The sequence below is a fragment of the Anomaloglossus baeobatrachus genome, chromosome 11, assembly GCF_048569485.1.
Source record: "Anomaloglossus baeobatrachus isolate aAnoBae1 chromosome 11, aAnoBae1.hap1, whole genome shotgun sequence".
Classification (NCBI taxonomy): Eukaryota; Metazoa; Chordata; class Amphibia; order Anura; family Aromobatidae; genus Anomaloglossus; species Anomaloglossus baeobatrachus.
In genome coordinates, this window is record NC_134363.1 from 63,645,493 (window position 1) to 63,663,118 (window position 17,626).

At 46.9% G+C, this 17,626-nt stretch overlaps 1 protein-coding gene across 1 annotated transcript in view; it reads left to right on the plus strand.

The window, feature by feature from the left end:
- The window catches only part of LOC142256724 (BAR/IMD domain-containing adapter protein 2-like), a 148,671-nt gene extending 131,427 nt beyond the window's left edge, over positions 1–17,244 (plus strand). The window contains exons 11-15 of the mRNA XM_075328579.1: positions 11,012–11,213; positions 13,239–13,310; positions 13,975–14,146; positions 14,467–14,507; positions 16,345–17,244. Coding sequence (XP_075184694.1) covers positions 11,012–11,213; positions 13,239–13,310; positions 13,975–14,146; positions 14,467–14,507; positions 16,345–16,417 — 560 coding nt within the window. The 3' untranslated portion in view covers positions 16,418–17,244. The remainder of the gene's footprint in view (positions 1–11,011; positions 11,214–13,238; positions 13,311–13,974; positions 14,147–14,466; positions 14,508–16,344) is intronic.
- The last annotated feature ends 382 nt before the right edge of the window (positions 17,245–17,626 follow it).

The window sequence follows — 17,626 nt, forward strand, 5'->3', positions numbered from 1 at the left end:
GCACTTGCTACCCACAGTAAAATTTGGTGGAGGTTCCATCATGCTTTGGGGCTGTGTGGCCAATGCCGACAATGGGAATCTTGTAAAAGTCGAGGGTCGCATGGATTCAACTCATTATCAGCAGATTCTTGACAATAATGTGCAAAAATCAGTGACGAAGTTGAAGTTACGCAGGGGATGGATATTTCAGCAAGACAATGATCCAAAACACCGCTCCAAATCTACTCAGGCATTCATGCAGAGGAACAAATTACAATGTTCTGGAATGGCCATCCCAGTCCCCAGACCTGAATATCATTGAAAATCTGTGGGATGATTTGAAGCGTGCTGTCCATGCTCGGCGACCATCAAACTTAACTGAACTGGAATTGTTTTGTAAATAGGAATGGTCAAATATACCTTCATCCAGGATCCAGGAACTCATTAAAAGCTACAGGAAGCACTAGAGGCTGTTATTTTTGCAAAAGGAGGATCTACAAAAAATTAATGTCACTTTTATGTTGAGGTGCCCATACTTTTGCACCGGTCAAATTTTGTTTAAATGCGGATTGCACATTTTCTGTTAGTACAATAAACCTCATTTCAATCCAGAAATATTACTCAGTCCATCAGTTATTAGATATATGACACTGAAATAGCAAAAACCCAAATTGTTATAAAGAAAAAAGGTTAACATTAATAGGGGCGCCCAAACTTTTTCATATGACTGTATATACCAGGATACCTGCAATGGGCACATATATACCAGGATGTGGAACATGTACAGTACAGACCAAAAATTTGGACACACCTTCTCATTCTAAGAGTTTTCTTTGTTTTCATGACTCTGAAAATTGTAGATTCACATTGAAGGTATCAAAACTATGAATTAACACATGTGGAATGAAATACTTAACAAAAACGTGTGAAACAACTGAAAATATGTCTTATATTCTAGGTTCTTCAAAGTAGCCACCTATTACTTTGATTACTGCTTTGCACACTCTTGGCATTCTCTTGATGAGCTTCAAGAGGTAGTCACTGGAAATGTTTTTCACTTGACAGGTGTGCCCTGTCAGGTTTAATAAGTGGGATTTCTTGTCTTATAAATGGGGTTGGGACCATCAGTTGTGTTGTGCAGAAGTCTGGTGGATACACAGCTGATAGTCCTACTGAATAGACTGTTAGAATTTGTATTATAGCAAGAAAAAAGCAGCTAAGTAAAGAAAAACGAGTGGCCATCATTACTTTAAGAAATGAAGGTCAGTGAGTTCAAAAAATTGGGAAAACTTTGAAAGTGTCCCCAAGTGCAGTGGGAAAAACCATCAAATGCTACAAAGAAACTGGCTCACCTGAGGACCGCCCCAGGAAAGGAAGACAAAGAGTCACCTCTGCTGCGGAGGATAAGTTTATCCGAGTCACCAGTCTCAGAAATCACAGGTTAACAGCAGCTCAGATTAGAGACCAGGTCAATGCCACACAGAGTTCTAGCAGCAGACACATCTCTAGAACAACTGTTAAGAGGAGACTTTGTGCAGCAGGCCTTCATAGTAAAATAGCTGTTAGGAAACCACTGCTAAGGACAGGAAACAAGCAGAAGAGACTTGTTTGGGCTAAAGAACACAAGGAATGGACATTAGACCAGTGGAAATCTGTGCTTTGGTCTGATGAGTCCAAATTTGAGATTTTTGGATCCAACCACCGTGTCTTTGTAGAAAAGGTGAACGGATGGACTCTACATGCCTGGTTCCCACTATGAAGCATGGAGGAGGAGGTGTGATGGTGTGGGGGTACTTTGCTGGTGACACTGTTGGGGATTTATTCGAAATTGAAGGCATACTGAACCAGCATGGCTACCACAGCATCTTGCAGCGGCATGCTATTCCATCCGGTTTGCGTTTAGTTGGACCATCATTAATTTTTCAATAGGACAATGACTCCAAACACACCTCCAGGCTGTGTAAGGGCTATTTGAATAAGGAGAGTGATGGGGTGCTACGCCAGGTGACCTGGTTTCCACAGTCACCAGACCTGAACCCAATCGAGATGGTTTGGAGTGAGCTGGACCGCAGAGTGAAGGCAAAAGGGCCAACAAGTGCTAAGCATCTCTTGGAACTCCTTCAAGACTGTTGAAAGACCAGTTCCGGTGACTACCTCTTGAAGCTCATCAAGAGAATGGCAAGAGTGCAAAGCAGTAATCAAAGCAAAAGGTGGCTACTTTGAAGGACCTAGAATATAAGACATATTTTCAGTTGTTTCACACGTTTTTGTTAAGTATTTCATTCCACATGTGATAATTCATAGTTTTGATGCCTTCAATGTGAATCTACAATTTTCAGAGTTATGAAAATAAAGAAAACTCTTTGAATGAAAAGGTGTGTTCAAACTTTTGGTCTGTACTGTATAACTGAATTGGGGACATATATACCCGGATGGACAGAGGATGGGGGGCGTGTATACCATGATCGAGCCAAGATGGGGACCATATACACCAGGAAGGGGGACATGTATACCAGGGTGGAGGACCTATACATCAGGAAGGGGGACATATACACCAGAATGGGGGATATACTGTATATATCAGGTTGGGCCACATATAAACCAGGATGGACCACATACTGTATATACCAGGAAGTGGATATTATTACAGAGTGGGAGACATTACTATATAATGGAGGAGGGAGGGGTAACTCATTTCTTTATAAAATTTAGAATGCTACAAGGCCCCATAAATCTGACCAACATTGGGGGGGCGGCATATCTAAATTTTACACTGGTGCCCATCGGACTCTAGTTACACCAATGGGACCAGGCTATTTATACTTTCGCTTCTGAGCAAGCACATTATCAAGGTTTTTAATACATACAATTTAAAGCGCTGTAAAAAAAAAAAAAAAATTGGTTTGAATATGCAAAAAATATTTGCATCTTTTTTCATGACATTTGGGGTGTACTTTTTAGGTTATTTTCATATTCTCCATTTTTTTTTTGCCAATATTAGCAATATCTATGGGGAAATAAAATAAATGTGTCTGTTTTTCACATTTTGTTCAGCTCTCCATAACAATTTTCAGCAATGGATACATTTTTTTTTTTTTTTACAGTGGCTTTTGATAGTCAGTGCGTTTATTAATTTATTTTTTCCTGCTATATAGGTTTCTTTATAGAATTATTTGTTTTTCATGTATTTGACAGTCTGTGCCTATATAGACCTTTTGGGGGGAGGTTCACCTTTCTAATGCTCATTTTGGGACTTTTTTTTATCTGTAACTGGGGCTGGTATATTAGTCCAGGTTACAGGAGAAATTCAGTGCTGCATAACAGCACTGACTGGATGTCCTAGGACCGAGCAGCTCCTGTTCCCTCCCAATCAAATGGTCATTGGGTCTGGAGGAAGAATTGCTGTTAGAACTCCCTATTACTGTATAATGTGATTTAGAAGGCAGAGTGAGTAATAAACAGTTTCTGCCTTCTCTATTGTAAGTACAGATGTGTCTGATAGCTGGCTCCAAACTCCCGCAGCTACATTATTACGTTCAGCTGCTTTACTATGCAGTGACATTTTACAACATCATTACAGAGTAGAATGTCTATCTTGTATAGCCAGTACTGAAGTAATTAAAGGAGTTCTCAGGGAATAGAGAAAAAAAACCCTAATGGAAATGTCAATCTACAGTATCTCACAAAAGTAAATAGACCCCTTCTAATTTTTATAAATATTTTATATCTTTTCATGGAACAACACTGAAGATCTAACACTTTGATACAATGTAAAGTAATCAGAGTACAGCTTGTATAACAGTGTAAATTTGGTATGCCATCTAAATAACTCAACACACAGCCATTAATGTCTAAACCAGTGGCAACAAAAGTGAGTACACCCCAAAGTGAAAATTGCCAAATTGTGCCCAGTTAGCCATTTTACCTCCCCAGTGTCATGTGACTCATTAGTGTTACAAGGTCTCTGGTGTAAATGGGGTCAGGTGTGTTACACTTGGTGTTATCGCTCACACACTCTCTCTCATACTGGTCAACATGGCTCCTCATGGTAGCTCCCTGTGCAATTGATGGCTAACAATGTGTTTGATGGGAGGCAAGTCCCGAGATGCTGCAGGCCACTGTAGCAAGTTTGGGCCACGCAACACGTAGCATAACTTTGTTGTGTTAAAAATGGCTCTTTACAAAAATAGCCCTGCAATTGGTACCAGGATGAATCAATGTAATGCCAAGCTGTTATTGAAGACAAGAGGGATCCAGCTATCATACATTATGCCACCCCACACCATAATCCTGGGAGTAGGACCAGTGTGATGTTCCCTCGTGAAGATCTCTTCATGGCATTGCCTAGATCTCCAGATCAATCTCCAACTGATGTCTATACACCAGTCCTACCATCTCCTATGAGATGTATATGTGTCGCCCTGGGCAAGCCAGGGGACACAGGTCACACACCACCACACCCTACATCCCAGGTAGGCACATCTAAGCTGAACCAAAAATCCTTGTTGCCTTCCTCCAGAGGCTGATGATTCACACCAGGGGGTGGGCCAGGCGGTTGGCTCCGCCCACCAAGGAGATCACAGCTCTGGAGGCGGGAGAAACCAGGCAGAGGAGTGGAGAGTTGAGCCCAGGCAGGGCAAGAGTGAAGTCTAGCTGAGGGCTAGAAAAGAGTAAACAACTAAGTGAAAGTGAAGGAAAGAGAAGTAGTAAAGGAGGAAAGCAAGAGTGGTGACAGAGAGAGAAAAGCCTGAAGTAGTCCAGCTGAGTGCAGGACAGGTCAGCAAGGTCAGCAACGGCGGTGACTGTCTGGAGGGGGACCGTTTGGAAGTTCCTGGAAGGACCCCGTAGGCTGTGTGCCCGGTGGTCTGGAGCAGTGTTCCGAAGGACAGTCAGCACCAGGGCAGGGGCCTCTCGGACCCCGGCAAGGCTTGGAGTCGCCGTAAATTGCCGAATCCGTCAGTGAAGGGGACGTAGATCCCCCAACAACCAAGACCCGAGTGAAGGCAACAGCCCAACCTGTACAACAGAGACACCGCCACCGCCAGGGCACCAGTTTCTGAGGGCCAGCGCCTGCGGGCAAAGAGTAGAGCTCCTCCGGCCCAGCTTGAAGCCGGGGAGCGGGTTACCGGTGGGGACCCATCGCAACCAACAAGTACACAAGGTGCAAGGAAGAGGGACATCACCGTCACCTACTGGGAGAGCAATTGCAGCCGTCCGTGGGACCGTCTTACCAGCCGTTTGGTTTACCGTACAAACTGTGTCAACGTCTCAGGCTGAGTGAGTACCACAGTGCCGCAAGGTACAGCGCTGCTCCCGCGTCCCTGCGCCCACCAGGCCCTGCACCTCCCAAACCGTCACCGGGCCCCGGGATCACCGACCCCTACCCACGGAGGGGCAACACAACACCTGGCTGCTCCGCATCACCATCCCTGGGACCCCCGTATTGAGCAGCGGTGGTGAAATCACCACAACCGTGGGTGGCGTCACGGACTATAAACAATCCCCACACCCAACAAACCCGCTTTCACTCACGGGCGAGGAGTGCCGCTCGAGAACCCCTGGGATCCGGCCTACAGCTCGAGCCACCACTGAGCAGCGGCCGCCGGACCCGAGCAGAAGGGGTGAGCGCAGTGTGCTGACACCCTCCTCCCCGCCCGCGACAACTTGGCGTCACGAACAGGATCTTACCGCTCTGCCGTCTGGTAGAGGTGCGCCTTGTTACCGCCGGAGGTATCCGGCAGGAAAATTTCAGAAGCCGCCATCTTTGGCGCGAAAAGTTCCCGCTTGAGCGTCTTCTCGAGCAGTAGAGGCGCGAAGGCCAAAACCCCGCCCCGAGAGAGGAGGGGCCGGAAAGAGCTAAGGGGGACGCGATGGCGGCTGGCCGCATGTAGCTGCGGCTATAAAAGCAGGGACGCCAGGACTCTGCAGACTGATTGGGTTCCTGGAAAAACCTCGTTACCAAGATGCAAGATCCAACTCGCAACGAGGAAGCCCCCGCGCCCGGCACGGCGACGTGGTTGAGGGACCGGACCGTCCCGCTGAGTAACCGTCTGCAGGCCCATATGCAACTCCTCCTGGAGGAGTGGGAGACCGACATGGCGGACGTGGTGGCTGCTATGTGGAGACGCGAGGCAGAAGAGGATTTGGAGGAGCGGGTAAGCGACCCACGCCCCTGTATTCCTGAAGGATCGGCCGTTGGGGCTGAGGGGCCCGGCCGGCTTCCGCTCACCCTGCCTCTCCCCCCGCTACCCGCGATAGTTGCTGCCGCTCCGCCATTAGGCCCGCTACCTGCCCAACCGGTAGCGATACCCTGCCCGGCCGCTCCGGCGGACCAGCCGGCTGCAGACGTCCAGGACGGCCCTGAAATGCACCAAGGGGAACCGCTAGAACCGCGGCCCCTTAATAGCGTGGTGCCAGAAGTCCCAGTAGAGACTGTGCCAGACCCTGAGCCCGGGACCGTGGCTTGGATGAAGGCCCGGGTGATACAATTCCACCAACGTCAGCAGGATCAGATCTTCCGGATGCTGGAGCAGTGGACCAACGAGGTGGAGGAGCTGATTACAACTGCCCCGATGTGCGAAAGGGGAATAGATGTAGCAGAACCGACTGGTGACCCACGTCCCTATGTCCTATCTGGACCGGCCGCTGCGGCTGAGGGGCCCGGCCTAGTTTCGGCCTATGCATCGCCCTTGCCGTCACTTATGGGGCGCCTCAGTATAAGCTCGCCTACTCTGCTGCCCCATGCTACCGCAGAAGGGGCTGAAGTGTTGGATGCTGGAGGCCGGGAGGCTGCGGCAGCTGGCGGCAACCCGCCTGACGCAGAAATAAGAGAGGATGACTCCTGCCCCAGCTCCGAGTCCACTGTTGCAGCTGAAGGAGCAAGTGAGCGTTCCCGCTATGTGGGGGACCCCGTGGTTTACCATACCCCGCGTACCGGTGGAAATGGGTACCGGGTACCCCTGTCACAGCAGGCATGTCAGTGCATGTTTGATGTGCTGGTGGCAGAGGATGGGTCCGCCTTAGCGGAGGAACCGGAGTAGGGCAGTGGATGCCCGCAATACCGTCCCCGTTGGGACCACCACTTTGTTGTTTGTTGAAAGAATGATAAGAAAGATGATTAACCGAAGTTTAACCTGATTTGCTTTTGTGATTGAACCGGCCGGAGCCGGCACCGTTGTCCCCGTAGGGACCGTTTAAAAGTTTTTGCATGGGAACTATCCATGGACAAGCCCGTGAACTTGCAGGGCACCCACAAACGTTAGTGGCTTGTAAATATGTTGTTTACCGTTACCGTTTTCCGCAATGCCGCCTCCGGAGAGGCAGGTTGGAGGGAGGGCCCTCAGCGGAGCAGGCTGGGGCCCAGCCACCAAAGGAACCGGTGGCTACCCTCTGGAGGGAAGGACAGATCCCGCTCGGGTACCGTGTGCTGGACTGTGGGTCAAGGGGTGCTGCCTGGGCTTTAGGGGCAGCATCAGGGCCAGGTTGCTTGGGTGGGAGAGAGCGGAAACCGTAAACTGTTATGCAACGTTAAAGTAAAATGTGCCTCCCGTTTTGGGAAGAGTTATTGAAAATGTATTTATGTGTTATTTACCTTGTTATCCCTTTTTGCAGAAAAATAAAACCGGTGTAGGACGGCAGCCCGCGGACGGTCTGCATTTTGCTAAGGGGGAATGTGTCGCCCTGGGCAAGCCAGGGGACACAGGTCACACACCACCACACCCTACATCCCAGGTAGGCACATCTAAGCTGAACCAAAAATCCTTGTTGCCTTCCTCCAGAGGCTGATGATTCACACCAGGGGGTGGGCCAGGCGGTTGGCTCCACCCACCAAGGAGATCACAGCTCTGGAGGCGGGAGAAACCAGGCAGAGGAGTGGAGAGTTGAGCCCAGGCAGGGCAAGAGTGAAGTCTAGCTGAGGGCTAGAAAAGAGTAAACAACTAAGTGAAAGTGAAGGAAAGAGAAGTAGTAAAGGAGGAAAGCAAGAGTGGTGACAGAGAGAGAAAAGCCTGAAGTAGTCCAGCTGAGTGCAGGACAGGTCAGCAAGGTCAGCAACGGCGGTGACTGTCTGGAGGGGGACCGTTTGGAAGTTCCTGGAAGGACCCCGTAGGCTGTGTGCCCGGTGGTCTGGAGCAGTGTTCCGAAGGACAGTCAGCACCAGGGCAGGGGCCTCTCGGACCCCGGCAAGGCTTGGAGTCGCCGTAAATTGCCGAATCCGTCAGTGAAGGGGACGTAGATCCCCCAACAACCAAGACCCGAGTGAAGGCAACAGCCCAACCTGTACAACAGAGACACCGCCACCGCCAGGGCACCAGTTTCTGAGGGCCAGCGCCTGCGGGCAAAGAGTAGAGCTCCTCCGGCCCAGCTTGAAGCCGGGGAGCGGGTTACCGGTGGGGACCCATCGCAACCAACAAGTACACAAGGTGCAAGGAAGAGGGACATCACCGTCACCTACTGGGAGAGCAATTGCAGCCGTCCGTGGGACCGTCTTACCAGCCGTTTGGTTTACCGTACAAACTGTGTCAACGTCTCAGGCTGAGTGAGTACCACAGTGCCGCAAGGTACAGCGCTGCTCCCGCGTCCCTGCGCCCACCAGGCCCTGCACCTCCCAAACCGTCACCGGGCCCCGGGATCACCGACCCCTACCCACGGAGGGGCAACACAACACCTGGCTGCTCCGCATCACCATCCCTGGGACCCCCGTATTGAGCAGCGGTGGTGAAATCACCACAACCGTGGGTGGCGTCACGGACTATAAACAATCCCCACACCCAACAAACCCCCTTTCACTCACGGGCAAGGAGTGCCGCTCGAGAACCCCCGGGATCCGGCCTACAGCTTGAGCCACCACTGAGCAGCGGCCGCCGGACCCGAGCAGAAGGGGTGAGCGCAGTGTGCTGACACCCTCCTCCCCGCCCGCGACATATATATAACAGTCTGTGTCTCTTATGGGATGTATATATAGCAGTCTCACCACATACTATGAAATGTATATATAGCAGTCTCAGCGTCTCCTATGGGATGTGTATATAGCAGTCTCAGCATCTCTTATGGGATTATATATAGGAGTGTCAGTGTCTCCTATTGGATGTATATATAGCAGTCTCAGTGTCTCCTATGAGATGTGTATATAGCAGTCTCAGTGTCTCCTATTTGAGTCTCAAATGTCTCCTATGGAATGTGTAATATAGCCGTCTGAGTGTCTCAGATGTATATATAGGAGTCTCAGCATCTCCTATGTGCTGTATATATAGCAGTCTCAGCTTCTTTTATGCGATGCATATATAGCAGTCTCAGCGTCTCCTATGGGATGTATATGTGGCGCCCTGAGGCTTCAGTCGCCACAGAGTATTGCATCTGTTTTAAGATTGTAATTCTCTCCCGGGTGAGAAGAGGTTAATCACTGGTTTGTTTCACTTACACTAAATCCTGAGCTCATAACTTACATAAAACACCCAGATAGTGAGCCAGTCACTACACACAGGAAACCAGGCTGGGGAAATCCCCCAGTACTGCTGAGTCATTCCTGAGGTGGGGCCGGCTCTCAAAGAGTAAAAAGACAAGCAGTTTCACTTTGAGTGGGAGAATAGCCCAGGACAGAGAACAGAGCAGATAGCCTCGAGGGAGCATCATTTAACAGGCTGGCCCTGGGACAGGAGACAGGTGGAGATAGTCCCAGGGCCAGGGGCCACAACACTGCACTGAGTCTGCAGAAGTGAGACTGAAAGAGGGTGAGAGACAGAGGCAGCCGGTGGAGATGTTGGGACATGCGGAGATGGTAGCTAAGGTCGAGCCTAACCGTTCCCACAGTGTCAGCGCAAGTCGGGGTGCAGGACCCACAGTTGGAGACACCTTCATGGACTCCAACAAATCTGCAGGAGATGGGGATTTCATGTCCCATCGTCCACTACCCACTTTCCCTGAGCACAGTGACATATAGGATCCGGTGTCAGGGCTACGGTCGGACCCCATGGCAAGGACCCGCGTCACCTGCATATGGGACGGGACACTTAACACCGACAGCGGGGTCCCCAAATTGCTTCAGGCTATGGGGAGCCATGTGTCAGCGCAAGGAGGAAGGTCTCGCACATTTCCACAGACACCGGTGATTGCCTCTGATTCACCCAAGATTGGCTGGAGTCCATTCATGGTGGTGGAGAGCGACACCTCCGGGGCACCTTAAGAACTGTGAGTAAACGGAATATTAAACCACAGCCCCCTGTGTCGTCCTTGTCATTGCTGGCGCCGCCGCCCCGCACTTCGGCGCCATCGACCATCCCCATTGTCCTTATCCTCCCTTGAGCTCGCTCCACCTGTGGGGAGCTGGACTATCTGGGCTCCGTTAACACCAGCCCCAGAGTAGAGCAACATCTCGCAGTGGCGGCTAATCCCTGGCCGCACACCACGTGTGGCGCTGCAAAGCATCCCCCATTCCCATCCAACACCGCTCTTGGGAGAGGAGAAGTAGCAGGAGGGGTCAGCGGCCGAGACCCCCAGTCACCACTGCCCCCAGGGACCCTTCACCCTCCTTCCAACCCCCTCTACACCGGACAACCTTGCAGCCGCCTGTTTGTCTTTTCATCTAGCCGACGGGGCCACTGAGCTGGGTCAGAACAGTCACAGTACAACACCAAATACCATTGGGCCGGTGACGAGTAAACCCCTTAGACCCCGTGGGGCGCTACATATAGCTATCATTCTGGGTCTCCTATTTGATGAGTCTCAGTGTATCCTATGTGATGTATATCACAAGTATAACAAAAGCTATTGTGTAACCACAGGAAAGCTGATGTGATGAGCGTCAGTAGCTCGTTACATAATGAGTATATGACTTACTCAACACTGATAAAATCGAGATGTTTTGAAAACATAGTTTCTATTTTTTCATCAGATCATTACCATGTCTATATCCTGTGATTTCCATAATTCCGTGACTTTCAATGTTCAGAATTGTAGCTTTGAATTAGATACGGAAAATTTCACAGATGGAATTAAATTGCAAAGAATCTTCTTTTTTTTTTTTATCCCCTTCTAGTTGAAAATAAGACCCTACCTCGAATCAGTCCCTTGTCAGTGTTGCCTCCCCGAGTGGAACGACGCAGAGTCCAGGCTGTCTTTTCTCACACGGCGGGGGAGAACAGTACTTTACTAAACTTCCAGGAGGGGGACATTATCCTTTTGTTGGTACCAGAGGCCAGAGATGGCTGGCACTATGGAGAGAACGAGTCCACCAAAATGTGAGTTGTTAATTTTCTATGGTATATAACATTTGTTTCATTTTCTTTGGATTACTCCAGGACAGCACCATTTGACCTCAATGAACAAATCTCCGGTACATATCTTCGGTAGTCCATGTCCCCATTGGTATATTTCGCATGATTAGGCGTAGGGTCTCTATTATATACACTAGCTTTTTGTGTACGCCTACAAAGGTTTTTTTTGCAGGACTTTTCCTTCATTTGCTGATACAGAATGATCCTTTGCTGCTGTAATATAAATGATACATTAGTGCCCTCTAGTGGAGCACATAAGAATCTGCATGCAAAAGGGAGACTTGAAATGATCATGGCAGCAGACTTGAGCCTAAATCAGACCAGCATCAAGTTGAATCACCCCATAAAAAATAATAATAATCTGTGTGGTCACAGAAGAAAATATCTCAAAACTTTGCCACCGTTCCAAAGTAATTTTCCACCTATTGACACCTCTAGATTCCCTTTCATTACACCCATAAAGTCTGATGCCAACAAAGTGCCCCTCAAACAGTGTATGATACCCCTACAGTACCTTCCACACACACAGTATGATGACTCTACTCTACGCCCCTCAACTCTTCCAGCAAAGTATGGTGACCCCAGCACAGTATGATCCCAAACAGTGTCCCCTACACAGTCTTCCATGCAGTATAATTGGATACATGCAGTATAATGGTCTCCACACCTCTTCACGCTGTAAAATGGCTCCAAGTAGCCCACCAAACAGTATAATGGCTCCAACACAGCTCTCCGCACAGTATGATGGACCCCACACAAACCTTCACACTGTATAATTGTTTGCATACAGTAGAAATGACCTTCAAATAGCCCTCCATAAAGTATAAAGGTTGCCATATAATCCTCTAAATGTTATAATGGGCCTCACATAGCCCTTCTTATAGTAATAATGCATCCCCATAGTGCTCCATTTTCATATGCACACCCCATAGTCCTCAATATAGTATAACGCACTCCCATAGTTTTTCATAAAGTATAGTGCACCCCCCATAATCCTCGATATAATATCATGCACCCTCATAGTCCTCCATATAGTATTATGCACCCTCATAGTCCTCCATATAGTATTATGCACCCTCATAGTTCTCCATATAGTATAATGCCCCCCCATAGTCCTCTATGTAGTATAATGAACAGCCATTAGTCCTCCATATAGTATAATGCACACCCCGTAGACCTCCACATAGTATAAGGCATCCCTTATTGTCCTCCATATAGTATAAGGCACCCCTTATAATCCTCCATATAGTATTATGCACCCCATAGTCCTCCATATAGTATAATGCACCCCTATAGTCCTCCATATATTATAATGCACCCCCTATAGTCCTCCATATAGTATTATGCACCCCCATAGTCCTCCATATAGTATAATGCACCCCTATAGTCCTCCATATAGTATAACGCACCCCCATAGTTCTCCATATAGTATAATGCACCCCCTATAGTCCTCCTTATAGTATAATGCACCCCCTATAGTCCTCCATATAGTATAATGCACCCTCCATAATCCACTATATAGTATAATGCACCCCCCATAGTCCACTATATAGTATAATGCACCCCCCATAGTCCTCCATATAGTTTAATACATCCCCATAGTCCTCCATATAGTATAATGCACCCCCCCATAGTCCCCCCATATAGTATTATACATCCCCATAGTCCTGCATATAGTATAATGAAAATGAGATGCTACAGTGCGATTCCAGGCTGGCAGCGGGTCGCTCGATTCACGGGCCTCATAGCAGCCACTTGGTCTGCCATCATTAGCGGCACGCCATTGGTGCAGTTCATTGTGCACATGGCCTAAGTGGTGTCGGGGGGGATTTACAAAGATCATGCCAAGAATTCTAAACAGAAGCCTCCTGGAGGACGATGAACCCTCTTAGTCCAGGTGGTGAAAGGTGAAATGTTATCAATTCTTTTGTGTGTTCTGTGTGTAAAGAACAAAGGAATATTCAGCATGTTTATTTATTTTTTTTATAGGAAAGGATGGTTCCCGTTCTCCTACACTCGACCGCTCCCTCCAACAGATAATACAGATAAATTTGGCTCTAAGTAAGACATTTTTTTTTCTTTGCATTTTCTCTCTGAATCCAGTTCCTTTTTTATAGGTTTACAATTAATTATAATTGTACAATTACAATAAATAAATTTAAAAAATAATAGTAAATAATAAATTACAATTTATTAATGCAATTATGACAGTTTTCTTGAGCAATTGTATTGAAAATGTTGAAGCTTAAGGGATATGGACACTCTTGGGGGCATTTGTTTTACTTAGAGGACCGTCCAACTGGGCATTTCTTTACCGTCTTCTCTGGGGGGCGTACACTTCACCCCTCGCTCCCAGCCGCTCGTAGGCTGATCTAGCAGTCCCCATTGCTTATGATCTGTGATTGGCAGCGTTTGGTAGGGACTGGTGAAGGCACACAGCCCTAGAGAAGCCTCTGAAGAAACATCTAGTTGTATTACAAGCAGAGATTTCACATATTGTGCTCTAAAAACAAACAAATGTGAATATCTCTGCAATAGAGCGACTCAGCATAAAATGGTAAAGAGCGGAGGAATCAGGAGAGTTCAGGGATTTTTACAAAGGAATTTGTCTGAATTATTTCGAGGAGTTCTCTCTTCTTCTTATTGTCTAAGTTGATCAAAGACAAGGAAATATTTACTAGTTTGAATCTGTTCCTGTATCATGAATGATCGTTCTTTCTTGCAGTTTTCCACTTAGTAAACTTAATAGTAGCAGCACTGGAAATCTGGATAAAATTGGTGTTTCCATTCCCGAATCTGAGTGTCTCCGGATAGAATCAATCAGATACACCCCCTCACCTCGCACAAGCACCTTCCGGCAGCGGCCATACAGCATGATCAGCCCTGACTTGGTGCAAGTAAGTATCTGGCCATCTCCATTACATGGTCTTGGATATTTTGAGTGAGGAAAACTCCAAACTCTCAAAGTTGGTAGGTGAAGTGTGTAGTAATTATAGCGCTATGCTTATGATTCTCTGTCATGCCAATGATCAAACTTTGGGGGTCCAAGTGTTGTGAGCCGCCAGAGCCTCGACTGTTGGATGGTGACAATATACTACCAATGTCTGTGCTGACACATCCCCTAAAATGAGAAATGTACCTATTCTAGACTCAGCAGGCCATAACATGATACCCTTGTGAGATAACAAAGCCGTGATACTTATTTATTGTTTTTCAGTTAGCAAATGAATTTGGAACCCCGGGATCGTCTCCTTCTAGGTAAGAGGAAAGATTTTTAAATACAGAAAAAACATTTGGGATTATTTATGAAAAAAAACAGGGGTGTTCTGTTTACTAAAATTCTGAAATTTCTTGTATAGTATAGAGAATGACATAAAAATCTGATTGGTTGCAAAGGGGCCTATCAATGTTTTATTAGGATATTTTCATAAATATCCCATATTGTGAACTAATAAATCAGTGTATATACTGTATATAGTCATGGCCAATGTGTTGGCAGCCTTGAAATTGTTCCAGAAAATGAAGTATTTCTCTCAGAAAATTATTGTAATGACACATTTTGTTATACACATTTTTATTTCCTTTGCATGTATTGGAACAACACAAAAAATATGAGGTGAAAAAAGGCAAATTGGACATAATTTTACACAAAACTCAAAAAACGGGACAACATTTTTGCAACTCTCAATTTAATATTTGGTTGCACGCCCTTTGGAATAAATAACTGCAATCAATGGCTTCCTATAACCGTCCACAAGCTTCTTCCTCCTCTCACCTGGAATTCTGGACTCTTCTTTATAAATTGCTCCAGGTCTCATTTTTGGAGGCGTCTTCTCCCAACAGCAATTTTCAGAATTCTCTACAGGTGTCAATTGGATTTAGATCCGGACTCATTGCTGCCCCTTCAGAACTCTCCAGCACTTTGTTTCCATTCATTTCTTGGGGCTTCTTGAAGTATATTTGGGCACAATGTCCTGCTGGTAGACCCATGACCTAGGATGCAAACCTTGCTTTCTATCACTGGACTCTACATTGCCACCCAAAATCCTTTGATAATGTTTAGATTTCATGATACTTTGCACACAGTCAAGACCCCCAGTGCCAGAAGCAGCAGAACAACCCAAAAAAAAAATCTTTGAAACTCCACCATATATGGCTGTAGGTACTGTGTACTTTTCTTTGTAGGCCTCATTCCGTTTTCGGTAAATCCCAGAAGGATTTTGGCTTACTCACGTACATTTTAGCAAACTGCAGTCTAGCTTTTTATGTCTGTGTGAGCAGTGTCATCCACTTGGATCTCCTGTTTCATTTCATTCAAATGTAGACAGATAGTTTGTGCTCACACTGATGCCCCCTCTGAGCCTGCAGGACAGCTTGAATTTCTTTGGACCTTGATTGAGGCTTTTCCACTATCCGGACTATTCTGTATTGTACCTTTCATCAGTTTTTCTCGGGAGTCCACGTCCATTGAGATTAGCTACAGTGCCGTGGGTTGTAAATGTCTTGATTATGTTGCGCACCGTGGACAAAGGAACATCAAGATCTCTAGAGATGGACTTTTAACCTTGAGATTGTTGATATTTTTCAACATTTTGGTTCTCAGGTTCTCAGACAGTTCTCTTCTCCTTTTTCTGTTCTCCTTGCTTAGTGTGGCTCACAGACACACAATGCAAAGATTGAGCCAACTTCTCCCCTCTTTATCTAGTTTCAGGTGTGATCTTCATATTGCCCACACCTGTTACTTGCCACAGGTGAGTTTGAGCGAGCATCACATGCTTGAAACAACGTTAACTCACAATTTTGGAAAGGTGCCAACAATTTGGGGGATTTTGTCCAAAATTATGTCCACTTTGCTTTTCTTTTTTCTCAATTTTTTTGTGTTTTTCCAATACACAAGAAATAAAACTGTGTATAACAAAACGTATAATTACAATAATGTTGTGGGAGAAATATTTCATTTTCTGGGACAATTTCAAGGGTGGCAACGCTTTCGGCCATCACGGTATGTATGTTATATATTATTTATATGCTGTATCATATTTTTGCTTTCAACCTATACTTAAAATTATCTAATTTTATTTATTTTTTTTTCAAGGACCAATCCCTTTGCTCATGTGAAACTGAAGCGAACAATTACTAACGATCGTTCAGCTCCTGTCATTCAATGACCTTGTGGTGTCCTCCAAAATAATGCTGCTTGAAGAACAGCCAGACTGGAAAAGACCCAAAATATATAAAAAGAACTGTAATAGTTGGTCTTTTCTGAAATCAGAAATCAGTATAAGTAACTCTGGAAATATTTTGTTTACAGAAGTCACGAGAAACGTCCCTGCATTGTGTGCATTAACTTTATTGTCGGATGCATGGCCCCACGCATTTCTGTGGAAACACAGTCAGCTGAAAGTATTCATGACCTCAGCAGTGTTATACAAGGGTGACCTTCTTAGATCCAATGGGCCAACTGTGGATCACTCAAGCAGATTTATAAGATGACTTGAAATGTAGCAATGCGGCTTCTAAATGAGTTCTGTAATGTAAGCCGTACATATGGGGCACCATAAGATGGCATTCTGAAGGTATGGCTACATTACGATACTCAACCGAATGCAGCTATTGTAAGAAATGGTAGCAGATTTCATGGTAGGGTTGACGTAGAACTTGGAACGGTTACTCTTTAGCCTTCAGCTACATTAAGGGCTCTCATACCATCTGAAAAGGAGGAAAATCCGATTTATAAATACATTTGTAATATATTCAACTATTTAAGGTTTGTTTTGGCTTCAGTTCCGTGTAGCACAATATGTTTTTGTCAAAATTGCTATGTATGTGCCAAACTTAAGATAAAAGGAGTGAAAAGTATCAATGGAAGAAGTGAAGTGAAGAAGTGAAGTGAAGGTAATGTCTATGGAAGAAGTGAAGGCGACGTCTGTGGGAGAAGTGTGGGCGAATTTGAGGGGAGAAGTGTGGGGACGCGTGGGCGACGTCGGTGGGCGAAGTCGGTGGGCGGAGCGTGGGCGACGGGGGGCGGAGCGTGGGCGACGTCGGGGGCGGAGCGTGGGCGACGTCGGGGGCGGAGCGTGGGCGACGTCGGGGGGCGAAGCGTGGGCGACGTCGGGGGGCGAAGCGTGGGCGACGTCGGGGGGCGAAGCGTGGGCGACGTCGGGGGGCGAAGCGTGGGCGACGTCGGGGGGCGAAGCGTGGGCGACGTCGGGGGGCGAAGCGTGGGCGACATCCATGGAAAGTAAAAGGAAGTTGAAGAAAGACTAAGGAACAATGTACAGTCACTGAGTGGAAGCCAAGAAAAAAAAGTGCCTGGAGGTGAAAGTTACCAGGGCTGGATTCATAAGCACTTATGGAAATGGGTGTCAAAGAGGAAG